Here is a 24391-nt window from a genome sequence, read left to right as displayed (position 1 = left end):
CGTCAAGCGCCATGCATGGATCTAGCAGAAGCAGCGTGCCGCTGATATGGTAATTTGCTCACCCTCTAGCTAGGCTCTGGATTGGTACCTTAGTTACCTGCAGAACAGTGTCACTCTCCACCTGGTTTCACAATAATGAAGCAATTTCCGCAGCCACGTTTATGAGGCCCCATTCCAGCGTGAAAACGCGATTATCAAAAGATCCGGTCGCCACCCCTAGCGTTTCTCGTAATCCCAAGCGCTGCAAGTCTCTACTTAATTTCTGGATATCCGGCGTTAAAATCCTTGCCCCTTTCCCCTAAGTGGCTTTCCGGGTTGCAGCATGAACGATGCATGTATGATTTCTAGGAGATCGACTTAGGTTGTGGCCAAATCAGTGCGCCATTCAAGAGCGCCTGCTTATAAAGCAAAAAATTTCACGCTCACCAGTTCACGTACGTACTACACGTATCCTAGCGTAGTAACATCATTTAGTTCACCTACTACGGGACTGAGCGTAATCCTACCAATGCGCACAGAGGTGGGGGGGGGGGGGGGGGGACTCTTGAGGCTAACCAACTCCTCCCAGTGCCTGGGGAAGCACTCAAAGCTAGACACTCGGCCATCTATAAATTCTCAAATTTATTTCGCTGCCCCTTAATTTTGCCACAGCTTCTCGCGTTTGTCCAGCAAATAGTGAACAATGGATTCCCAACGAGCCTCCCCACAGCTGAACCAATCGGTGGTGCACCCACTGAGCAAGCCCCCGTCAATCGTCAGCACGTTGACTTCATTTTCGTTCTTGGGCTCGCTGAAAATTCTTACATTTTTAGATATGATATCCGTGGCACGTCTGAGCTTGGCACGAGCGTATCGCCAACAATAGCAGGCATTCCTCCTGCTTCTGCATACAGCAGCATTTTCACCCCCAGCTTGGCGGGCGCGCCACCGCCTTACACGATGGAACCTCGGGTCTTCACACCAGCGTCTACTTGGCGGCCGCTCTGGCCAGCCCATCGTACCCCGCGCAATTGAATAGCAATGCCCTCGCACCCGCGGTGTTTCCCCCTCACAGTATTTATTCTAACAATATGCCTAATGCGCCAACGAGTTGCATCTTCACAGCGCCAGAATGCAGGACTACATTGCAATCGCAAAGGAGGGCTCGCTGAGGCCCCGCAGGGATCCAAACTTCTGCGCGGCACTACGAGCAACGCGCTACTATGCAGGCTGGGGTCCTGCCTAGCAACGTGCGACTTGTGATTGTTTCGATTCAATTATCCTTTTCCATCGGTCGATACCGACGCCGATTACTTGAGAATTTACATCGAATTTTTTCATTATCTGGGCGTTCTTGTCCTGATTTGATCTGGCACATCCTCTGATGTTCCCAGAATGTGTCATTCGGTATTCCTGCTTGTACACACCGAGTGTACTACATACTAAACAATTCATATCATGAGGGAATTAATTTCCTTGGCTGATCGCCAGGGCGAGCGCCACGGAATTTGCGAAGGAGCAATCTTTCAGCGGTGCGGAAGCCGCCCGATTGCGTGCCGCTGAGAGGTTTTCGATGAAAGAAGGCAATACACCTGAGTAACACAGTGCATTCCACTATTGGCTGATGTATCTTAGTATTGGGCAGTCATCGTCCCAGCGCCAGGGCGCCCTGGTTGGTGATGGGGTATTCTTAAGTCATATAATAGGTTAGAGTGTGGATGCTGAGGGGAAGCGATTCGACCGTGAGCAAAACAAACATTCTTGAATTGGTGCAACAGGTACATGGATATGCGAGGCGACACATGGGTGCATGGCAGAGAGGTCGAAATTTTTACCCTGGACCGACCTAGACATACACAAGAATTTGATGCATGTTGAACAGGTCTATTGAGAGCACACACCTTCGGAATATCATGATGCTCGCTCAGCGCGTCGAGCTTCTCGTTAAACTCTTGCACGCGATCTTTGTGGGTCTTCGTCGCTAGTTTTGCTACTCGTTCGGCACGCTAAACGTTCCCCACTAAGAATGCGGTACCAGGAGTACTAAGCTCAACCTACTCTGTTGCGTTGCGCCTCTTCAAATCTCCGCTGGCTTGCGTCTTATTGTCAATCTGATGACCGATCGACGTAGAGGGCCCCGGAGAGCCACTAGGACTGAATGATCCGCGAAGCTGGCTGTTCTTGCGCAGCATTTCAGCCTTCACACTATCCTTGACATTATCACGTTCAGACTTTGATTTCGATTTTTTCTTCCTATGCAGTAGGAACCATTCAGATAATGATGGCGCGAGACACTCGTGCCGACCTACTTCTTGGAAACATCACCCCCCTTCAGCTTCAGCGAACCACCAGGAGTGAAGTCGTAGGCCGACATCGGATGGGGCTGTTCCAATGTCGAGTTTGATACACGTGATCGCCTTCCGGTTGCGTCCGCCTCATTTTGCTGGTGCTCGACATTGACGTCGACTATTTCTAGTGCGTGCAGATCAATATAGGGAGAGATCACCGGCCTGTATTCGGAGATCAAGAGATTCAGAACCACTGCGCTCATTGCGGCGAGCTAGACTACCTACTTCATCAGATACCACTTGGCAAGCCCTTTCATACTTCTCGTAGACGCCCTAAGCAGCCTCAAGCTTTCCGGGAAGCCCTGACCCTCGAATCCCAATAGCGCAAACTATTAGGATTATGCCATTTAATACACTTTGCAATTTATCGGGTCCATCCCCCGTACCGCTCGAGCCTTTACCGCCACCTCCTTGCTCTCTCATTCATATAGGCACTCGCACATCTGACCTCACACTAATCCCAGCCCTCGTGTTATGGCACCCTTGGACCCTCGTGACTTCGCCATTTGTTGAGCTTGGGTTGATTGAAGTGTGTATTCCTTCTGATCCTTGTTCAAGGCGCTAAAGCAGAAATATAGCTAGTAATATCGCTTCTCTTTCTACCTATCTCCTTGCGCTATTTCGAGAGGCTATGGGGTCCACTGGAGACAACGAAATTCGTTCTCATTACTGTCGTCATCTCCAACATCATTGCTGTGTTTGTCAACGTCCTCCAGCATTTTTTAATTGGTCTGAAGGGCATTTTTTGTCAGTTAGCGTTCAATCCGTCCGTCTCTCTTCGTCCTGATCACCTAATTGTGGCAGATGGATGTCATATCGAGGATTGATGGCGCTCCAAGCGGGCATTCTTGTTGCTCTTACTCAGGCCATTCCTGAGCATCAGATTCTTCTTTTTGGTGCTCTGGGTATCCGCGTCAAGGTAATTCCTTTGATTCTTTGGATTATCCTCGCTGACCGGATGTCCAGCGTTTACCTATGTTATATGTCACCTTCTCTACCATAATGTGCATCCTTGGCTTCCAATCACCATACATTTTGATTCAGTTCGGCTGGCTTACGTCTTGGATTTACCTGCGTTTCTACAAACGCACTGGGGGGACATCCTGGGCGGAGCGGAGACGTGGGGGGATCGTTCAGAAACGTTCGCGTTCGTCCATTGGTTCCCTCCAATACTCCAGTGAGTGCAATGACTGCTCACTTTGCGAGCCGTGTGCTTAATTAATTATTCGCAGCAAACCAATCTCCTTGATTTCGGACCTGGTCTACAAGATTTGTACCCGAATAGGTATTGTTAAAGCGTATGGAAGTGATGACTATGAGCCTTTACCGGCTGGTGGCAATTTGTCCTCCCTGCCAGGTGGAGCCCGCGCAGAAGCTGAGCGACGAAGGTCAGTATCAATTCTCTCGTAGTGCATGACGATACATCTTATGTTGGCATATAATCGCAAGGGCAATGGCCTCAAGGCTCTGGACCAGCGTCTGGCTTCCGCATCAGCAGCCACAACAGCACCAAAAACAGGGGCCACGCCGCCAATGGGACAAGCTCGTTGACGGCCCCTCCAGCTGGTGAAGCGACTTCTTTAGAGAATGAGCGCGGCGCGGATACCTAATGTTGACCGCTTTTCCCCCCCTCTGTTGATATCATTCTATGGATAATTCATTGGGTCTTCCGTTTATATAATTGCCAGTATCGTTCGAAATGGGTCTGGGGGTGTTAGACAACCCCGCCCAATTAGGTAGCACATTCCAATCGTGCGCTAGATCGAGCTATATCTAGTCTACCTTTGCCAATGTTGAACGTGCAGTTTCGAGCTCCCGAACCGTCTGACTGCTGCCATCGCTTCGTTCAGTGCGTCGCTTCGCCATAAGCTTGAATTACCCTCTAATTGAAAGCTATCCAAGCACGCAGTTCGCTTCATGGATTCGAGCATTCACCTACAGCACTTGCCGAATTGTCCTTCAATTTTGAGAGCGCCTGCCAATTTGTCCTTTTGTGTGGGAACTTCGCCTCGGGACCGGCACAACTGCCCGACGTTCAACGGCTCAATTAAATTTCCTCAGCACAAGTGACAACAGCTCGATCTCTCAGCCATGCCTCAGGCGGATAGTGTCCTAAGCTTTGTGCAAGGCGTTAGCGCTGTGGCTGTTCAGGCGTGCGGTCTAACTCATATACCCATTCTGTCCTTCGCTGCTTCCATCTTCAAGACAACCATTGATCAGGTGCAGTTTATACAAGGTCAAAAAGAGCAAGCGCTTGCGATAGTTGATCTAATAGCGATGGTGCTACTTTCCGTGAACAAGAAGTTGTCCAGCCTAAAGGAGTTTGGGTTGGAGGTCCCAGAAGTGATGCTAGAGAACATCAATAGGCTGGAACAGTGCGTCGCCTGCGCGCTTAACAATTCGCCCATCTTATGCCGCTTTCAGAACTCTGATGGAGGTTCAGGAAGAGTTCAATAATCTTACTCAGAAGAACTTCTGGAGGCGGTTGCTCAAAAAGGACCGGATGGCCTCCGTTCTCACTCGACACCAACATTCTGTGGTGGTTTATCTCCAGATATTCCAGGTCTGTCAATAGTCTACGTTGATGTTTGGCATCGACTAATGACAGCACACAGCTTGAAGCGGAAATCGATGCCACTACATGGGCCGATCGAGATCGCAAAGCACGGCAAGCTGATGCCCAAAATATGAATGAACTGCTCATGAAAATAGCTTCTAACCAACAAGCACTGGCGGACCTCATTCAAAAAGATGCTCGTGGCGCACCTGATTTGGGCGAAGTGAAGGAAGTCATGCACTTGACATCGAGACTTGGTCGTGCTGCTCCTCCCGGCTCTGTAGAAGCCAAGTTTTACAAAGCAGCACATCGGAAGATGGTTTCTCTGTCAGGGAGAGGCGATGAAGAAACACGACTTTGGATGATCAGTTACCTTGAAGTTGACATTGAGGAAGGTGTGAACATTTTTGGACTTAGGCGTAGAGTTTGCTCAAATTTTCCCGCAGAAATCGGGTCTGGGGGTTTTAGCCGAGTTCACAAAGGAAAATGGAATGGCGAAGAGATCGCAGTAAAAGTGCTTACCGAAGGTACCTCCGAGAAGGCGAGTATTTGATATGAATGGTCTTGTTTTCAGCCATTGACGTAGTCATACCAGGCCCTGATGAAAGAGGCAGAAACTTGGAGTCGACTTGACCATCCTCGCATCCACCGTTTTTACCGGGCTTGCGCCAACCCTAACAGGCCAATATTAGTGTCAGCGTACTATCCCAACGGGGATGCACTGAACTACTTATCCAAACATCCCGACGCAAATCGGGCAGAGGTGGTACGTTTCGTATTCATCGACGACCGGCATTTCCAATTAATTAGGGATAGATGCGGGGAATTGCTTCTGGAATGAAATATCTGCATTCCGAGAGCGTCTTACATGGAGATCTGAAAGTGAGTTACGCAATTACACAATATGGACTCTAAACATATGCTTGCATGGCTACCGATCTAGGCGCTTAATGTACTAATAGACGATCGGGGAGGGGCATGTATAAGGTATTTCCCTTTGTTTTGCTTGTTGGTGTCGCGTTCCGAACAGATTTTGCGTTTATTCCAGCGATTTTGGCATGGCGTTCATCAAAATGGAATCCAGTCGCACCACAGCGGTCCGCCAGAATGAGAAAGCCGAGGGGACGCTTCGATGGATGGTATGTGGGCAGGATACCTCCCGCAGTCAGATCGCTGATCGTGGTGACCTGCAGGCGCCTGAGAGATTGGACAACGGTGGACTTACCCGTGAGGTAGGGTGATACCATCCCAGGCTCGTAGTGTATTTCTGAAGTCTTCACAGGTGGATGTGTATGCCTACGCAATGACATGCTTTGTGAGTGTAATGCGCTCTCTTGCCATACGTGGATGCTGACGACTTTCATTTCAGGAGGTACATTCTGACGGCCAAGGGCGTTGTACGATGGCTAAGCTATTTTTCTAGATCATGACGGATGAAGTGCCGTTTGGTTTTATAAATGAGAATCAGATCGTCCGCACGGTTCGCGAAGGGATGCGGCCAAAACGACCCAAAAACAGTCTCCCCGACCTCACTAATGAAGTGTGGGAACTGATGGAGCGCTGCTGGGCCCAGAATCCCGAAAGCCGACCTGACTTCGCTTCCATCCTTGAAGACTGTGATGAAATATGCAGAAGAAACCGAGCATCCACCACTGCCAGCGTCCCTTCCCACAATCCGCCTTCGACGCAAGTAGACAGTGCAAAAACCAATCCATCCAGTAACACCCGCTGGTCCCTTCCTGCGCAGTCGCCAGTCACTCCCACGGCTTCTTTCTCAATACTCACACCCTCTCCTGCCGTTGCAACCGAGCCGACGCCCATTGAAGTCTGGGATGTTGCTGCCGGGAATCAATTCATTGGCCAGGCCGATGGAGCCGAGGAACTGGAGCGTAAGCGGAAGGAAATGGAGGCTCGAGACCACGAGATGGCTCTTTCCCTATCTAGGCTCGACCTTGCCAATACAGCTAGTCGAGGTCCCTCTCCATCCCCTTCAAGTCCGCCGACATTCACATCCCAAACATCACCATCTGTTAACGAACCTTATTTTGGGGAGTAAGTTAGACACAACTGTCCCACCTGATATGAACTTATTCAATGTTGCATTGTTGTGCCAAGGATGTCTCTACCAAGTGGATGGGAGCAGCGCTTCACTGAAACCGGAAGACCCTATTTTGTAGATCATAATGCTCGGACAACATCTTGGAGAGACCCACGCCTTGGCTCCGGCTCCTTACGGGTACAGAACAGAAGCGGTATCGAATCTCGGTTCACAATCGACCAAGTAAGAGCATTGGGCCCAATACCGGCAGGATGGGAAATGCGGATCACGAGTGACAATTCAAGAATCTACTTCGTTGACCATGCCACTAGAAGCACGACTTGGAGGGATCCAAGAGATTGGTGAACATGTTCCAGGTGCGATGTTATGGCCTCGTCATGACATAGGTTTTTTACATCTTGCAAACTGCCAAAACTAAACCCTACACCAGGATCCTATTTATTTGCTCTTTACTCGTGAACCATTGAACATTTAGGTGCTAATCAAAACTTTCCACTCACATACCACTGCGCCATTACCATAGAGGAGTCACATATTGGAGAACTCGTATGTGGCTTGAGTACTAGTGTATCTATTTTATGCGGCAAAATTGAAAGGCGGGGAAAGGTGCTTGTTAAGGATTCGGAAGTTTCACTTGACCTGCCTCGCGGGTAAAATGAGCCAGTGCGGGAAGCAAAATGAGATATGGCAGTTAGTGACCATTCTGTGTTTGAGTATTAGGGAGAGAGATAAAATCCTGGGGCAGTTGAAGCCCGGTCGGATGGGATACTAGGTCCGATTCATCATTCAAGCAACCGGAGCGCGGGCCTCGAAAGCGTCATGCCCGAATGGGGCTACGACGAAACGTGCCATTTAGGTACCGGCAAGATGAGGGCCGTCGACAGTCATGTTCCAGTCAGAACTGGCCCTTGTGTTGATCAACACTTGTCTAAATAGTCAGGAGATCTGAGAATTCAGATCATGGAGAGCTGGGAGCAGTGCATGTGCAGGGTTTGTCGTATACTTGGCATTATTGGCGTTCAACAAGGGGGTACGGGTATTGGAGATTCGTAGAACACCGGAAGAATCAACAGATTCGCTCATAAGAGGCTCATGCTTAGCCAACCGAAGGAGCGACTTGACGTGACAGTGCTCCATAATTAAACGAAATACATCGGATAGTATCTCATTTGTTTACTGGTGTGTCTGTTTCGCCTTGAATATTCGGGCTGGACCCTGTGAGAGCAGATTGAAGCGTTCAATCCTTTAGTAGTTGTTCTGTCGACGCAGCACCCGCGCAACTCAGAAGCTCAGTGTGGAACAGCGCAAAAAAAAGGTTCCGACCATCAGGACATCGCCCATCATTATGCAGAGTATGGATCTATTCCCAGAAGGTTTCCAAGGTCAAGGAATCCCGGGAATGGGCTCCTGGAGAGCGTGCGAAGAAACAATTTCGTCCGGAAAACGATTGGATCCATCTTCCCAAACACTCATCTCATGAATTCGTGATATGGGGCATTGAGGATATCTGAGAGACACCCATCCTACAGGCAGGCTCAATAAACGGGTCATCAGCGAAATCCGCTCTGTTCCTGTACAATTATGCGCAGCCCCAGGATGAAAGATAATGCACCGAGCTGACGAACGACCTCAGAACAACCCATCGCTCATAACGATCATAAAGCCAGAGGGTAGCAATTGGAGGAGCCAAGAGAAGCTAAGGGCAAACTTCCCTACGTATTCCAGGCTATAATGGACATACCATCAAATTAATCAATGGCCGATGCTCGGTGTGATTGCAGCCACCCTCCCAAATATCGTTTCGCCTACCCCTAACCCCGTCAAAATACTAATGATAAAGAAGACGTTAAAGGTCCTGAGAATCATGAGACGACTGCAGAGATGAGTTATAGTGGAGTAGTAGCATACATGACTGCCAGCATAAGCAAATATCCAAGCGCACTTTGGAGAGCGAACAGAAGCCCACGAGAGAGGTCATGCGCAGGAGTGGAGGGCAACCGACGCATGCGACCCCACGTGGACTCTGGGTGTGCGTTAGGGTCGGGCGATGGAGCAAACTTTGGCTCGGATTGTTGGGCGCGGGCGAGAGTGGGCAATGGTGTGGGAGTATGATTGACCAGCTCCACCCGCCGAGCGCTGTAGAACGAAACCAGCCAGGATGCCCAAGTTTCAATTCCTCGTTAAGTCTCGGTTCAGAGAAACTGTAGGACTAGCTCACCGTTCCTCCCATTTGATTGCCATGATAGCCCGAATAGCATTGAGGAACCGCTCGCTGACAGAAAGGAGGAAAAGCCCAAAGCAAGCGGCGAAGACGGTACCTGCAGATGACGGGGCCCATGCCTTGAACCAAAGGATATCACCCATTGTAAAGTGAAAGTAGGGCTTCATCATCGACATCCCTTTCATGCCATCCATAGCCCCCATGCCGTCTACACCGTCCATACCACCCATGTCCATATGTGACATGAGATGAACAATCGAGTTACGCTTTATATAGGTCTAAACCAGAGTATGCGGAATTGAATGGTAAAATGGGGGGGAAGATGTCGGAGGATAGATATAGATATAGGGCTTCAGTGGAGATCGCCAGTTGCCAAAATGATAACAGCAATCCGCCCCAACACGCAACGATTGCATTTGCTCAAAAAACACTCTTCGAGTAAATGCCAAAATGTCAACTACATATAGAGCGAACGGTAGCCGTAGGTGACCAGCCTCTCTTCAGCGGGTGGTAGCCGGAAGCTTCGGTAGGAGTCGTGATTTTCCGCGTTTTTGCCCTCCAATTTTGGGCGTCCAACAAATTTCCGGGGTATATTTCCCAACGGGTTCCGACGATATTTTCCATGGGACGCGAACTCTTCCGACATTTGCAATCGCGTGCTAGTCGAGGCTGTGTCTCATAGAACCGTGTCTGCACTGCCACCTAGTCTTGCCTCAAGCATCATGTTGGTCACCATCGCACTCTCCGCCTCTCCCGTTATGCACTAACCACTTGTTGTGTTTATTTTGTTACTTCGGTGAAGTGCAGCTATCCCATCAAACTACATGTGGGTGTGCCTGAGATTGTCAATCCATGGTAAGAGTATCTGATTGGTGTTGTCTGTGTGACGGTATCCTCTGGGCTGTGTTGTCAGGGTGTCTGGCTGTACTGGGTGAATGTATAAGACATGGCTGTGTTGCTCGTCTAATCTACTCCCTCCTTCGCGCGCCTCCCTGCTGATACGTTCTCCTACCATACATCATTTCTGGAAGTGTTTAAAGAGCACAAGCTGTGTGCATGCGGTGATTGCGTTAGTGTCCTCTGTTCGCCCTACCACGCGAGCATCATCTTCAGTTATCGTACTCGCGCAATGTCTGAAAAAAACACATTCAAGATTATTCGTCCCCGCAACAAAGGGAACCGTCCCGCTCCAGGCTCATCTTCGCAAGCATCCCATTCCTTGACCCCTTCTGGGACTCCTGTTCCGCAGGTCCACGTCACTGGTCCCAACATATCCTCTAATCACAACAACACCCGTCGCGATCAGTTCAGCGTGCCGGAACGACCTTCTTATCCCGAGCCTGCAGTGGCTGCTCAACCTGTACCTTCCGGTGCTCGCCGCAGTGACCCAAAGGAACCAGCCTCTTCCACCGGCCGCAGATCGAGGGAGACCAGCGGAAAATTTGCTCTCAATCGTAGCAAGCCTAGCACTCCCGATCTTGTTGAACAGTCGAGACCATCCACACCCTTCCTCCGACCATTCACTGATGATACAGTGCTTCCTCCATCTCCCCCCGCCCCTACCGGCAATATTGATGGTCTCCTCGAGGTATCTGGGATGCATGCCATGCCCAGCAGTCACCACGCACAGTTGGATTGTGAGGGTATCAACGTTTCTGGCCTGTCGGAGCTCGCGAATGCGCCATCGGCTAGCTTAGAGAGTGATCGAAAAAAATTAATCATTGGCGCTATGACGCTGGTTCTACAAATTGCAGCCGAGGCTCTTAGGTTGGCCCCGGTTCCAGGTCTTGACGCAATTCCGAACTTACTTCTGACGTGGCTCCAGGTTTACGAGGTTAGCTAATCCTTCTGTTTCCGTGATAGAAGAGGACATATCATTCACTCGATCTTATGTTTGTGTGATGTGCGCAGACTGTCGGTGGAAACGATGATGATCTTAAAGGATTAGATGACGACATTCAAAGGGCTTATGTGACCATTCTGCAGCCGCTAGAGCTGTTAACGGACCAAATCCCTCGCGAGGTAGTTCAGTTGATTAAAAGATTTCACTTGTACGTCCACCTACCCCACAGTCGCTGCTCTTCCAATCCAAGAATCCTATCATCAGGGCCCTGAAAAAGCAGATAAACGAGATTGAATTACTCAAAAGTCAAAATCGGGTAAAGAGGATGTTCTTAGCGCGTGAACTTGCCAAGAGGATAAACGGTGTGAAGGCGTGTATAAATGACGCCCTTAACTCGTTTGCGGTTTGTCCCCGTCAAAGCTCCCAAGCCCTCGATTTGGCTGGCTGATGTGCATTTTGCAACAGACGCAGGCAACTACTTTAACGCTTCTTCGCACAATTGAAGCATCGGTGCAGTGTATGTTATTTCCCTCTTTCCAATACTATTGGGCTCTTTCATCAACGCTATCTCTTTCAGCAAAACTTGAGCAGCTTCCACGAGTTGCGGCCGAGCACACTTACGTGAAGAGCAAGTCAGAGTGTCTTCCAAGTACACGAGTTCAAATACAAACATCCCTTGTCAATCATCTGAAGCGAGCCGGAAACCGATTTGTCTGGCTCCGTGGGTCTCCGGGCACCGGGAAGACGGCGGTATCTATGAGCGTCGCATCGATGCTTGAGAAGGAAGGTACTCTTGCAGCCTCTTTCTTTTGGGATAAAAATCAAAAGGGAACGGGCCTCGATTCTTTGGAGAAGTTTCCTTCTACACTGGCACGTCAACTTGGGATCTTTAATGGGGACTTCAAGGTTTCGCTCGTCAAATGCCTTCGACAGCCGAATTCGGAGCTGGTTCTGAGTCTCCCTCTGGAGGACCAAATGAGGACTTTGATTCTTGAGCCGATGAATGGTCTCAAGGGAATATTGTATGCGAGCGAGAAACGCTTCACCATCGTCTTGGATGGTTTAGATGAATGTGGGGATTCAGAGACACTTGGGTCCCTGATGAACCTCGTACTCTTGCTTGACAAGCTGCCTCCAGTGTTTTCCATACTGGTCAGTTCTCGTCCTGAACCACCAGTTGTTTCAGCTTGGGATGAATCTCGGGATGAATCTCGGGATCGGGGCATCCTATGTGAGGATATGGATAAGGTCGCAACAGACGAGACTTTCGACACGATCCGGCTTATGGTAATGGATGGGCTTAAGGATTGCATCAGAAAGTCACGGTGGAAACCGTCGACGGGCGATCTTGACGTCTTCACTCTGGCTTGCCGTGGTTTGCCTGTCATGGCCTCGATCCGGATACGGGAAGTTCGATCTCGGACTCAAAGGGGTTCTGTTCTCAAATTAGAGTTTCAATACTTTCTCAACCTCCGAGATGCACCCAAGGATCTCAATGAGGAGTACTTGCGAATAATGCGACGAGCCTTTAGGCCCGACTCATCAAGTATCCCTTCACATGTAGTGGAGAATTATCGCCAAGTAGTTGGGATCGTTGTTGCTGCGCAATATCCACTCCGTGTTTACAGCATGTCGCATCTCTTGGGAATTGCTGAGGATGAGATCTATGCAATACTGAATCCTATCAGCTCGATAATTGATGTCCCCTCAAACAATGCAACCGTCGAATTCTATCATGCAACGGCAAAGGAATTTATCACGGGAGACCCCATTGGCGAGGAAGAAGACAAGGTGTTCTTTATTGATGATCCAAAAGGATATTTCCTTGGATTACGACTCCTTCGACTTGTGAATGGTGTCGTTGAACGGAACGAGGTTGGCATTCCCACTGAACTCCCTTTGGGGAACAGAAAGAAGTGGGATGATTTTTTGGTAGAAAGGGAAAGGCAACCCGACCACATCCAATATTCATTCAACAGGTTGTTTGAGCACTTGGATCCTTGGTCACTCTTTTCAGAAGAGTCTAATGAATTGCAAAGAGAGTTTGAACGACTCCTGACACAAAACTTGTTGCCGCTCTTGGCAGCTTCTAAGTGGTGGATGAAAGCGGCGGCTTGGGATAACTGGCATGGTTTGGATGAATTCTCCGTGAGTTTCCGCGTATATTTCATATACTCAAATGATATGACACCACTCGACGCTCTATAGAATCACAGATCAATGAAGCTGGTGAAGGAAGCTGTCGGATCTATTTTGTGGCGTAGTTCCGAATTCTATCCTTGGCATGTTTATCGATCATTCCTTCCATTCGCTTCATCCTCACTCTATGAATTGTATGGGCATCTCTCTGATCCCGTTCAAGTGTTCTCCATATCCGGCGAGTTTTCCGGTAGCTTTATTCCTTTGAGCGAGGATGTACGGAATGCTCAGGAGGTTGCCGAGGCAAAGCTGAGCGACTTGCCAAAGAAGTTTGATAACTATGGAGTCCAAGCAACTAATTACGAAGCCGAGTTCACTGAACATGATGTTCGCAATGGGGTTGTGACCTGTGCGGCGATATCTCAAGATGGTTCTCATGTTGCCCTCGGTTTTGCAAGTGGGATCATCGAAGTTGCGGACATCAACCATCAGCGTACAATCTCTCGCTTCCAGTCCGATCCCCCCAACCATCCAGTTTGGATAGAGTTTATCCTTGGTGGCAATGCTCAGATTGCCACCGAGGACACTGATGGAAACATCTCCGTCCTTAGTCATGGCACATGTTTGGTGCCATGTGGCGCTCTTCCTAGTGGTCATCACCCTGCTATAACTGTATTGTCGAGTAATGGATGTTTGATTGTCCGAGTTCCTCGAACTCTTGACCAGAATTGGTACAGAAACGTGGCACTCCTGTGTGTTTCGGGAGAGCCATCCATTCGGCTCCTCACATCTCCTTCGGCTCCTTTCATTCCTTCCGATCCTGGACTTTCATCTACTCCTCTACGTCACACAGTTGGATTCTCTCCTGGAGGCCGATATGTAGGCGCTTACGATGCGAACTGCGCTTTCGTCTGGTCAACGGATACATCCGAGTTGGTTGCTCAATATCGTGTGCAAAATCCTGAATTCTGGATTTTCAATCCCGGTTATGGTCTTCCTCTCTCGTATCTCGTTCCTACACCGGTATTTGGTGATCATGCCGTTCATTTGACCCTGGAAGAGGGTGCAACCCATGTACAGAGTTCCAAGCCGGATTCAACACACAACGTAGATGAATCCTGGCTGAAACGCCCTTTTTATGACCTCTCGCCAAGCATGAAGGGAAACACCCAAGCTGAAGAGCACATCAAAGCCTATTCCTCAGCGATAGGGCGGGTCCCATTTCTTTCTACCCAGTCCAGATTCTTGATACCTCCGGTCTTCTTTAATGGACAAATCGAACTCATTGTCGAACCCAAGTACGACCCAGTCTATACAAACACACATCCCTCCTCTAGGGAGAATGAACCCTGGTACGGTGATCTGGTGTATCAGGATCAGAGCCCATATCACTTTCCTCGGGCTAGCAAGGACGGTACTCGATTTCTGCTCCAGGGAGAATTGAGGACTCCGGTGGTCGTCGATATCAGCCAAGTTGTCCTTTAGTACCTCAAAATGTATGTCCCTATCATTTTCTTTCCTTAACTGCCAGGTTGACTGGTTCCCAATTATTTGCAGAGTATTGGAATTGAGAATTACGCTACTTCATGATTGTGGTTGTACACAACAATAATATAACACTGTAACCTCCCGTCCCGTCAACGTTAAGATTGGTGGTATTATATGCAATTTTTTTCACAAGCTTTTGACATCTATCCAGCACTCGAGTTTGACAAGGGATCGAGCGTTTGACGTCGCCAACAATTGGGGGTTTCTCTTGGTCTGTTCCCTTGTATATAGTACAATTCAAGCGACTGATAATTAACTTCGGCACCCCCAGCCCCACTAGGCGACATTGTCGTTGTATTTGCAACCACGGGACCATATACCCCTTCAGTAGGGAGGATGTCAAGAGAGTCTCGCTCCAGTCATCTTTCAACATATTGTAGTCTGTCTCTGTGGAGGGTAATGCAAAGCGTCAAGACACTCTCATTTAACCGTCATCTCCGCAGCCGAGAAGCGTCGCACTGCCATAGCCAACCGTGACCGCCCGCTTACAGGCTAGTATTCCAAAATAATCTCCGGCCGCGTAGATCGTGTGTGAATATCTTGCCAACATAGTAGCTTAGAGGACGGCTAGCTAGCAAGTGATGTGGAATGACTGGCAATGTTAGCTGCGCCTATCACTCCATATCGCCGGCAATCAGTCCTATTTTCCAATAAAGAAGGCAGACCACGGCGCCGAATCCAGATCCTCGTGGAGAAATACATGCTCACAGCACAGAACGACCCAACCGGCCAGCGTTCCTCGACGAACAGAACTAGGGATGGATGCGAGGTATTACATCTACATTTCGAGGGTGTCTTACATGGAGATCTGAAAGTGAGTCACACGGTTGCGCGTCTTCCCGGAAATCACCAAGTCCTCCAACATTCAACACCATTCGTTCCTCCAACGAAAGTGATGTGGACGAGTGAGTAGACCCAACATCCCCCTTGACATGGACTTGTTCAATCGTTCCACCGTTGTGCCAAGGATGTCTCACCTCAACTGGAAGAGTCTATTCTGTGGAACATATTCAGACAACGACTAGTCCACTCTTACGGATACAGGAATCTTTGATCACAAAGGACCAAGCAAATGCATTGGGCACAAGGGCGGAAGGATAGGAAATGCAGTTTACAGATAGCAACAGAATCTACTTCGTTAGCCATGGCGATAGAAGCACAACTTGGAGGGATCCAAGAGATTCCCGGGCCCTCCAACCTTGATGTTTCGCAACTGGACACCCCCCAATACAGAGGTCTCTTATTCCCAAGTAGTTGCATTGGCGTGTTCCATACACCAGATTCACATGCAGTCCCTCTGTCTCAGATGAAAGCAACATAAAAGGGATATTCGCCGGGAAACGGGCTTACCATGGATTTGAAAGGTTCTGTTTTGGATTACGCGGGCGAAATGAGCCAGTGCGAAGAGAGCGAACTTAGAGCAAACGGTGCCGGGATGGAAGCGCTAGCTTAACAAGAGTTGGCAAGCTTAGGCCTGTTCTAGACTGAGTTCATGAGGTCCTTGCATTACTGTATATAACCTGATCAACACGTAGGCAGGATCCCAGCCTCTGCTCAACACGTACTTGTCTGAAATAGTCAGGAGATGTTGAGAATTCAGATCATGGAAACGGACAACAAACGCGAGCTGCTGCATGTCAATCTATTCACTTTTGGAACGGCACGGCGTGTTTCGCTTGTTTGTTCGTCTGTTTTTATTCTGCACCTTTTGGTCTGCATATTTCGGGCTCCTTGTGAAAGCAGATCTAGTGTTCCATCCACTTTGTGATTACTTTCGATTCGGGTGGACACAGGCTGCGGAGGCTTGATGCTGAATAGCGCAAGCAGGCTTAAACGGGTCCTAAAATGCATGTCCCTCATTATGCGGAGTATCGTTATATCCTCAAAAAGTCAAACAATGGTATCCAACAAGGAGGCACCCCATAGCAACGGGCGAGTAAACACATTCGTCCGGAAAACCATTGGACAAACCCTCTTCAAAATGAACTCGTGATCGGGGATTCGTAGGACATCCATCCCACGCGCAGGTTCAAAAAATGAGTTATCAATGCAATCCGCTCAGTGCTTATGCGCAGTCTCAGAAAGACAATGGACTGACTGAGGGATTGGGGGATGTTACGAACGGTGGAATAGCTCGTGAACTCTAGGTCATAATGATTTGTTGCGAAGGTGAACAGCTTCGCTAAGTATTCCGGAGGCTACAATGCAACAAAGCGGACATACCACTGAATCAATCAATGTCCCGCGCCCGGTGCGACTGCGGCGAATCTCCCAAATAATGTTTCGCCTACCCCTAAGCCTATCACGATACTGAGGATGAAGGGGGCATTAAAGGTCCTGAGGGTAAGCATGAGATGACTGCAGGGATAAATCATGTGTAAAGGTAGCATACATAACTGCCAGCATGAGCAAATACACAAACGTGCTTTGAAGGGCGAACAGAACCCCGCGAGACAGGTCGTGCGCTGGAATGAAGGGCAACTGACGTATGTGGTTTCTAATAGATCTAACAGACTGTGCTGGGCGAGCACTAGGGTCAGGCGATGGAGATGGCTTCGGCTCGATTTGTTGGGCTTGGGCTATAGTGGGTAACGGCGCGGCACTGTCATTGACTGACTTCGCCAGTCGAGCCCTACAGACCGAAATTAACCATCTCAATTTCCCATTCAATCCGAAGGAGGACAAGTATAAGAGCAGCTCACCGTTTCTCCCATTCGACCGCCATGATAACCCGGATAGCATTGAGCAACCGCTCGCTGATAGAGATAAGGAAAAGCCCAAAGCAAGCGCCGAAGACGGCACCTGAAGAGGACGGGGTCCAGGCCATGAACCAGAGCATATCACCCGGTGTAAAGTGGAGATAGGGCTTCATCGACATCCCCGCGCCGTCCATGCCACCCATGCCCATATGTGACATGATGGAGTTACGCTTCAGGCCCAGTAAATCAGGGAATGTGGTGGCGGATGTGGAATTGGTAATGAAATGGGGAGAATACACAGCAGGGATGCTGGGAGACGGGTCTGTGGCTTCAGGGGAGGCACCAAACGCAGCAGGATGATAAAGGTATGTAGTCCATCCGGACTATCAGTTCGTACTCAGGTTCAACAGCAATTGTATGTCTCAAAAAATTTTTTTGCGCAAATGCCAATATGTCAGCCACGTATAGAGCCTACCGTGGGAATCTCCAGCATTCATATGCGATAAAACCGCCACAGCCTTCGTACTCGTATCCTGGGCACACCGACCAGAAGTCAATGACGCCCATCCCCCGCGCGGGGACTCTCATGGACAGCTAGATGGACAGCCGCATAGATTCAGGAGCAGTGGTGATGGGCAGTCTTCATTTATATAGGACAGATGCCTTCTTTTCTCACGAACTAGCTTGAGGGTGGCTCGAGTGTTATGCAAGTGCAGGTTGATCCTGGTGGCAACTGTGGCACATCACGATCCCTTCTAGTTACTGTGAATGATAGGAGTATTATAGGATGTATAGATAACAGAGCGCAGCATCTTGCGCGAGATCCAATTGCACCATGCATGCCTGGGAGATTTATTCCAAGACTTCTTCCCTTGGCGCTCTCACGAGCAGCCTGACATTCGCAGGCTAAGTATAGAGAACGAGATAAACAAACAAACCATACCTAAGAACAGCTAGTGGTGGCTTGCGAACCCCCCTCGTACTAACCAAGTCACGCACTGGTCAGCAACCACCTGCTCATGATCTGAGAACGAGGACAATGAGTGGGATCGAAGAATGATGACCATGTCGTACTGCTTACTTATGCAGAAATCATGCGGGACATCGTCCCCAAACACAACTTCTCCAATCCCCTCTCCGGAAGACGCCTTTAGGCGCTCGTAGTTCGCCGCTCCACCACCCTCCCTTAGGGCCCTAAAGGTTTCCAGTCGCTCTCGCTCGTCGACCCATCCATCCCCTTCAAATGCATAATAAACCCATATCCTTTTCGCGTGAACTCTTAGAACATCCCTTGTCGTTTGTATCCCTATCGCAGCTTTACTGGCTCTCTCCTCCACGCCTTCGCCGGAGCTAATCCCGGCACCCGCTAAGGCACGAATGATGCGCATCTCATCCCTGGCCAACTTCAGCGAACTGAAGACGGCACGAGGGCTACGGAGGAGCGAACGAAGAACGAATTGCTGGTGTTGTGGCCATTGAGAGAATAATATCTTTATGAGAGAAATCGTGATCTTGGGGGGAAGAATAACGCTGAACAGGACAAAGGCGAGGGCTGCGAAGATGTACGCAGATATGGGCGTAAAGAGGAGCTATAAATTGATCCCGTCAGTCAACATGAAGGGGATGGATAAACGGATAAATGTACCTTGAGTCGTCTCCCGTTCGGCGTAAGTGCAAGGTCGCACAATGCAGGGAAGAGGAGAAATGACCCGTCAATAACGTCCGGACGCGCTTTCAAGACCTTGAGGCCCCTCTCCATTGTGAGCCAATGAGTTTTGCGAACACTCTTCGCTAGAACATACCTCAGTGATAATCCATGTACCGACACTATGACCCATTAGCACGATATTCAACTTCGCCCCTTCCTCACTGGACCGAAGGATAGATTCATATTCCTCATATACCCTATCTACGACTTCTATCACGCTGTCGACTTGAACCTCGAGACCAGCAGCTGAGACGGAAATGTCTCCAGCGCCACATGGTTCCTCCTTGTTGTTTAACCTGGGTGAGTGACCTAAATGTGACTTTGCCAATATGCCAATTTCGGGGACTCTAGTCCGAATAGCATCGAGGAAGGGGAGATAAAACTGAACGAGTCCCGGATTTCCTAAGACGAATGGGTGTAAATGTACCAGATTGAGCTGTTTTGCGATTTTAATGCAATGAAACAAGGCTTACCAGGGACAAAGATCAAAATTGTCACCTCGGGGGTCGGTCTTACGCTCGAGGGCACGGCAATTCGGCTTGGACTCCGCTCGGGATCAATCACTAGCTGCAACCTCGGCCTCATACTGCTCTGCCCACCTCCGGACGGGCTGTGCGTATAAGGCTCACCCGCGTCACGAGAATTTCCAGGATCAACGGTACCTGCCGCTGGTTCAAACCCAGCAGTGAAATGCAATGCTCCGCCTGCTACATCTCCCCGAAGGACACTATTCCACTCCGTGGAGTCCTCACTGTTGACCCCACCATCGCTAAGCGTATCATCGTGAAAAGGCATACTTGGCGGATACCAATAACAGTCTGATCGCACGCCATGTGCAGGCCCAGGTATAGAATGTGTAAATACGGCCGTAAATGGTGGAGAATCATTGTGAGCGTAGATACTCGACAGGTGAGAGAGGAAAGTGGGTCTGGATGGATCAAAGGGAGTTTCCAATGGTGGAGACTCCGGTTGTGCAAAAGATGATGACGGAGGGTCGCTCATGAGCAGTGAACGATCTACTGTGTATTTTTATTATGATCACCGAATCCGGAGCTTAGACCAACGCGGTTCAGACCCAAAAGCACGACGACACACCCTCAGCTGAGTCTAAGTAGTGTTCAGAGGAGGGTGAGCGTGCAAGAAGGGGCGCGTAAACTGTAGAATTCCAAAGTTGCCTCAAAGCAGGACCGGCAACTTCTTACCAAATTTGGTAGCCATTCCCACACATGTAATGACCGATGTCCTCAAGACTGGCTGGGGCGATGCGCACGTCGGAGCTGAAATCATGACGGTTTCATTCTTCCCTCCATACACTGGGCATCCACTAGTATTTCCTGACGTCCACCATGAAAGATGAAACAACATGTGCAACGGGGGCGACTATGTATACGGGTTTGTTATCGGGATGCTAAGCTATCTAGCTAACTATACTACGTACTACGTACTACTACTAGCTACATACTATGCTACTATATACAGCGAGGGATCACAATGCAAACTGAAGGATACGACAACGTGATATCGAAAACATGGAGTAGCCAAACAATTGACTGGGGAAGGATAAATGATACAATAAGTGATGAGCCGTTGATGCTGTTTTAAACAACATGTGGAATGGGATAACAACGATGACAAAGAGAATAATCAACAGTGTCGTGGCAGGAAAAAAGGTAGAAAATATAAACATAGATCATCAAATAGTGAGTGCTGCCTAACGCAGGCAACTCCGGCAACGAGCCCATTCATGCGCTCTCTGCAGCGACATCCGTCGTCTCATTGGACAACGAAGCAGAGCGTTTCTTGAGTCCTAAAGTCGCTGAGGCTGAAATGGATGGTTTTCGAGTCAAAAGGCTCAGGAGCCTTCACCTTCACAGATTTCGGAATATAACTAGGCTCGTGCGACAAGCTAGATCGTGCAACAGTAGCCAGTCATTCCTTCCCAGGTCGTATCGGGCCATGCGCCTGCGCAATAACCAGAGTTCTCGACATCCTCCCTTTCTTTACGCCTTCCCTCATCTCGGCCATTTTGGCGTGGTGCAATGGGCCAGCGGCGTGCGCCTCGGGGAAGAGCCACCGAGAAACAGGCGGCCCAGGAGGGAAAGTATCTGTTGAGGATGAAGGACGCGAGGGCTTACCTGGTGGCGAAAGAGTAGGAGAGCCAAGGCCCGATGATTTTAGTCTGGCTGTGGTAGTCTGGGAGCGAGTCGTCGGTGATGACGGTGACGAAGGCCACAACAATTTTGGTTGAATCACAGTATCCGGTGAGAAATTCAGGTCCGCAGGATCCAGAGTTGATGGATCGACCTCACCAGGAGCGAGTGGCCGCTTCTTAAATGGATTAGGGAATGATGTCTTAGCGCCTCGACTGAAAATAGATCATAAACATAAGATCAGCCTCACTCTTCGACACTCAACTATTAAGATACTTGGCTCACAAAACAAAATCAATAGTTTCTCGCTCCTCCAAAGGAGGGAGACCAGTGGCGCGAGGGTATCGAGGGCTTGTAGAAAGGAACGGATTGTTGGGACTATCCCTGATAGGTCCCGGATGGGATGTCTTGTTTGCACGTTTCCGTGTCAGGGGAGGCGTAACGGGGGCTTGGGCTGGCATCAAACTCCGAGGGGGCGGGGTTTGAGGACGGTGACCCGATGCCTTTTGCTTGCACCATTCTGCACTCGGTGTTTTGTCATGCTCTGCGGGGGGGAAGGAAGCGCTGCCGCCCCCACCGATCGCTTGAGACTCTTTCTGAGCTGACTCCGGGCGTTTGTATACGGATTGCGACTGTGGGGTGGATGTATGGGGGATGATGAGAACCCATCATCGGTTCGAGTTTTTGACATATTTTTTGAGGGAATCAGGAGGGCTAGGCCCTATGCCCTGAACTGACAGGTAAGAGTGTGATGTGTTTTGCGACTGTCACGCTTAGTGCCGGAGAAAATCCATTAACTCCGTCGGGACCGAATCGTAGCTCCGAGCCCTGAGCGCCGCTACTCTGTAGTGGGTCCTCTGAAAATGCATTGAATGGCAACCTAGGGTCCTTAACCCCCTCACATGTAGCCTAGCTCCCCGCTCTCCCCAGTAATCATGCCTACTACTGACCCTGCTCCTTCTGTACTCACTTTCCACACCGGTCAGTACCGCTCGCAGTGAGATCTGCGTCACATTACATAATTCCCATTCGTGGTAATGCCACCTTTGTACCAAAGAACGGTAAGAGAGGTTCGAAAGCTCGAGCGAACCCAACTCACAAATGCACGGACGCCGTTCCAATCACTGCAACCCCTTCCACGAACGACAATTCCAGTTGATCACGTTCCACACACGCTCCGACCAGGTATTCCAATTCTTGTTGCATTGCGGGCGAGGGAATGGCGCGATGGAAGTGACCCTCCGGATCCCAATGTGGATGGGAAAAGATGGTTGGAGTAATTTCCGCGTGGACAGATGCTGAACCTTGTGTGGATGTCGAAGGTTCTGTGCTCGAGTGAATGAGGGGCAGGACAGATGATCAGTACTTTCACTGTGATGGAGTGCGACAATTCATTGGTTCTTTGCAGAATCTGTCGTGGAAATTCATATGGTTGGAACTACTTGGACTACAACGACGTGCCTTGCTTTCATCTCCAACATGCTATGTTTAAAGAAAACAGGATGCCTGTCGCGAAGGAGAATAAAAACATAAGCCTTGTGGATGCATTCGATAGTATGTGGCATTAATTCATCGAGATTCGTGACACTGACAAGGTGGGGTTTCACATATGAATTCTCAACTCCCGGGTCTTCTACCTTGGATGTGGAAGTGACTCCAACGATATTCTCCAAGCCTGAATGGGATCCGGATGGACACTTCCGTAGGGCCATCCATTCGCCTGCCAGTCAGAGGGATGTCGAATTTCTGATCGATGTCGGAGCATTCGATCAGGAGGGTGTCGAAATTCCTCGGGATATGCTGGAATTCAGTTTTCAAGAAGGATCAGCGGTGATTAGCACAGGTACATTGCATTTGTGAACACAGCGCACCACGTTGGGTAGTAATGCTGCCCCCCCGGTGGGGAGTTCGCATTCTATTCCTAACTTCTGATCGACGGTTCACCATGTCTGCCTTAAGCTTCCATGCGTGGGGTTGTTCGGTGGGAATCGATAGACACGGTAGTGGACGAGCTGGGACGTGAAGTCCATACGTCGGAACAGAATGAATTGTGAACGCGATGGAGTACAGTAGTGGGTTCTGCCGCGTCAGGCGGTGTCCACCAGTTATACTTTTGAGATGATTCTCCTGATACTAGATAACCTTCTGGAACTGCAATACGTACTGGATGTCCATCCCGATGGGCAGTTTTTCCGCCGCCCTGGTTCCCTCCGAATCCCAGAAGCTTCAGGGGAAGCTCTTGCATCCCGTCTGTTGGGTTTGGACTAGCCATGGCTTTACAAGTCGACAGCCTCAATTCAAAAGGTTGTTGGGTCCTGGGGAACAACGCCTCTGGGATCGTAATTCTACTCTGGTAGAGGCTATAGGGAATCATACCCCGCGGCTTACATATTCCTGCACGGGGATGAATGCTCAGCAGAAATATATATAGTTACCTCGTAATACCGGTCGAGGTGAAATACGTTCATTTCAAATTCACTAGACTGGAATCCAGAGAGCGAACGAGGTTCGTTTGGCCCACAACCTGGATTCCAGTCCAGTGAATTTGAACGAGCGTATTTCACCTCGATCGGTATTACGAGCACGCGAACTAAATTGACAACCGTGAGCAGTTGGGCAAGAAAGCCGACACTCCAATGCGGTGCAGTGTACTGACAAATGCAATGTAGCGGTGCCAATCACAGCCAACCCTTCCTGAAAAGTGAGTTCCAGCATCTCACGAGGAATTTCGACACCCTCCTGATCGAACGCTCCCACATCGATCAGAAATTCCACATCCCTCTGACTGGCAGGCGAAGGGATGGCCCTACGGAAGTGCCCATCTGGATCTCATTCAGGTTTAGAGAATATCGCCGGGGTCTCCTCCACATCCAAGAAGTGCCGGGAGTTGGGGGTTCATCTGAAAAACACCCCCTGTCAGTGTCACGAATCGAGTTTAATTAGCGCCACATACTAGCAGAAATAACTGGTGGACGACGCCTGATGCGGCAGAAATCGCTACTCAACAGCGCTGAAAATTCCTTCGGTTCCGTATGAACTTTACATCCAAGACCGTCCAAGTAGCAGGCATGATTGCTAGGGAGAGGGAGCGGTGAGAGAAACAGCTAGGTTAGGCCCTGTATATGTGACGGGGGTAAAGG

General features: G+C 49.5%; 13 protein-coding genes across 13 annotated transcripts; 8 read left to right on the top strand and 5 right to left on the bottom strand.

The window, feature by feature from the left end:
• Positions 1-1660: 1660 nt before the first annotated feature.
• EI90DRAFT_3042371 (uncharacterized protein) lies at positions 1661-2395 on the bottom strand. Its single transcript, XM_039059180.1, has 5 exons — positions 2099-2395; positions 2038-2078; positions 1881-1985; positions 1811-1825; positions 1661-1764 (listed from the first exon to the last, which is right to left on the bottom strand). Exons 1-4 carry the CDS (start codon positions 2169-2171, stop codon positions 1811-1813), a joined length of 234 nt encoding a protein of 77 aa, XP_038920538.1. The 5' UTR covers positions 2172-2395; the 3' UTR covers positions 1661-1764.
• A 12-nt stretch (positions 2396-2407) lies between these two features.
• On the top strand, positions 2408-4144 carry EI90DRAFT_3042368 (eukaryotic integral membrane protein-domain-containing protein). Its single transcript, XM_039059179.1, has 7 exons — positions 2408-2856; positions 2906-3078; positions 3132-3246; positions 3294-3402; positions 3441-3504; positions 3560-3719; positions 3777-4144. The coding sequence occupies exons 1-7, from the start codon at positions 2668-2670 to the stop codon at positions 3876-3878; spliced, it is 912 nt and encodes a 303-aa protein (XP_038920537.1). The 5' UTR covers positions 2408-2667; the 3' UTR covers positions 3879-4144.
• Positions 4145-4243: 99 nt separating this feature from the next.
• EI90DRAFT_2568552 (kinase-like domain-containing protein) lies at positions 4244-7092 on the top strand. Its single transcript, XM_039053254.1, has 12 exons — positions 4244-4702; positions 4752-4890; positions 4943-5279; positions 5331-5425; positions 5480-5650; positions 5701-5766; positions 5828-5871; positions 5933-6023; positions 6078-6116; positions 6167-6199; positions 6254-6256; positions 6308-7092. The coding sequence occupies exons 1-12, from the start codon at positions 4419-4421 to the stop codon at positions 6938-6940; spliced, it is 1935 nt and encodes a 644-aa protein (XP_038920536.1). The 5' UTR covers positions 4244-4418; the 3' UTR covers positions 6941-7092.
• EI90DRAFT_2908891 (uncharacterized protein) lies at positions 7001-7288 on the top strand (the record flags this gene model as incomplete). Its single annotated transcript, XM_039054349.1, has 1 exon — positions 7001-7288. One exon carries the CDS (start codon positions 7001-7003, stop codon positions 7286-7288), a length of 288 nt encoding a protein of 95 aa, XP_038920535.1.
• Positions 7289-8695: 1407 nt separating this feature from the next.
• EI90DRAFT_2909193 (uncharacterized protein) lies at positions 8696-9400 on the bottom strand (the record flags this gene model as incomplete). The annotated part of the gene is made up of 3 exons (XM_039054365.1): positions 8696-8798; positions 8852-9079; positions 9162-9400. The coding sequence occupies 3 exons, from the start codon at positions 9398-9400 to the stop codon at positions 8696-8698; spliced, it is 570 nt and encodes a 189-aa protein (XP_038920534.1).
• A 454-nt stretch (positions 9401-9854) lies between these two features.
• On the top strand, positions 9855-11174 carry EI90DRAFT_2568458 (uncharacterized protein). The gene is made up of 2 exons (XM_039053253.1): positions 9855-9888; positions 9972-11174. Exon 2 carries the CDS (start codon positions 10294-10296, stop codon positions 11005-11007), a length of 714 nt encoding a protein of 237 aa, XP_038920533.1. The 5' UTR covers positions 9855-9888; positions 9972-10293; the 3' UTR covers positions 11008-11174.
• Positions 11175-11526: 352 nt separating this feature from the next.
• Positions 11527-12018, top strand: EI90DRAFT_2909509 (uncharacterized protein; the record flags this gene model as incomplete). Its single annotated transcript, XM_039054373.1, has 1 exon — positions 11527-12018. A coding segment is annotated over one exon (492 nt), but the record flags the coding sequence as incomplete, so codon positions are not given.
• A 1091-nt stretch (positions 12019-13109) lies between these two features.
• EI90DRAFT_3042356 (uncharacterized protein) lies at positions 13110-14756 on the top strand. Its single transcript, XM_039059178.1, has 3 exons — positions 13110-13155; positions 13216-14631; positions 14664-14756. The coding sequence occupies exon 2, from the start codon at positions 13228-13230 to the stop codon at positions 14629-14631; it is 1404 nt and encodes a 467-aa protein (XP_038920531.1). The 5' UTR covers positions 13110-13155; positions 13216-13227; the 3' UTR covers positions 14664-14756.
• A 1961-nt stretch (positions 14757-16717) lies between these two features.
• Positions 16718-17732, bottom strand: EI90DRAFT_3042346 (Ctr copper transporter). The gene is made up of 4 exons (XM_039059177.1): positions 17397-17732; positions 17087-17326; positions 16918-17031; positions 16718-16837 (listed from the first exon to the last, which is right to left on the bottom strand). Exons 1-3 carry the CDS (start codon positions 17609-17611, stop codon positions 16929-16931), a joined length of 558 nt encoding a protein of 185 aa, XP_038920530.1. The 5' UTR covers positions 17612-17732; the 3' UTR covers positions 16718-16837; positions 16918-16928.
• EI90DRAFT_2568447 (uncharacterized protein) lies at positions 17567-18197 on the top strand. The gene is made up of 2 exons (XM_039053252.1): positions 17567-17758; positions 17862-18197. The coding sequence occupies exons 1-2, from the start codon at positions 17678-17680 to the stop codon at positions 18045-18047; spliced, it is 267 nt and encodes an 88-aa protein (XP_038920529.1). The 5' UTR covers positions 17567-17677; the 3' UTR covers positions 18048-18197.
• EI90DRAFT_3042343 (uncharacterized protein) lies at positions 18100-20296 on the bottom strand. Its single transcript, XM_039059176.1, has 6 exons — positions 19575-20296; positions 19196-19503; positions 19039-19134; positions 18475-18982; positions 18337-18417; positions 18100-18285 (listed from the first exon to the last, which is right to left on the bottom strand). The coding sequence occupies exons 1-5, from the start codon at positions 20101-20103 to the stop codon at positions 18347-18349; spliced, it is 1512 nt and encodes a 503-aa protein (XP_038920528.1). The 5' UTR covers positions 20104-20296; the 3' UTR covers positions 18100-18285; positions 18337-18346.
• Positions 20297-20909: 613 nt separating this feature from the next.
• Positions 20910-22043, bottom strand: EI90DRAFT_2567985 (uncharacterized protein). Its single transcript, XM_039053251.1, has 2 exons — positions 21537-22043; positions 20910-21466 (listed from the first exon to the last, which is right to left on the bottom strand). The coding sequence occupies exons 1-2, from the start codon at positions 21710-21712 to the stop codon at positions 21031-21033; spliced, it is 612 nt and encodes a 203-aa protein (XP_038920527.1). The 5' UTR covers positions 21713-22043; the 3' UTR covers positions 20910-21030.
• Positions 22044-22432: 389 nt separating this feature from the next.
• EI90DRAFT_2567892 (uncharacterized protein) lies at positions 22433-23613 on the top strand. The gene is made up of 3 exons (XM_039053250.1): positions 22433-22805; positions 22903-23094; positions 23211-23613. Exons 1-3 carry the CDS (start codon positions 22607-22609, stop codon positions 23303-23305), a joined length of 486 nt encoding a protein of 161 aa, XP_038920526.1. The 5' UTR covers positions 22433-22606; the 3' UTR covers positions 23306-23613.
• The last annotated feature ends 778 nt before the right edge of the window (positions 23614-24391 follow it).

The sequence above is a fragment of the Cantharellus anzutake genome (assembly GCF_015039405.1).
Source record: "Cantharellus anzutake strain C23 chromosome Unknown EI90scaffold_8, whole genome shotgun sequence".
NCBI lineage: Eukaryota > Fungi > Basidiomycota > Agaricomycetes > Cantharellales > Hydnaceae > Cantharellus > Cantharellus anzutake.
The sequence above is the reverse complement of the archived record's forward strand: the minus strand, read 5'-3'. Positions and strand labels throughout refer to the sequence as shown.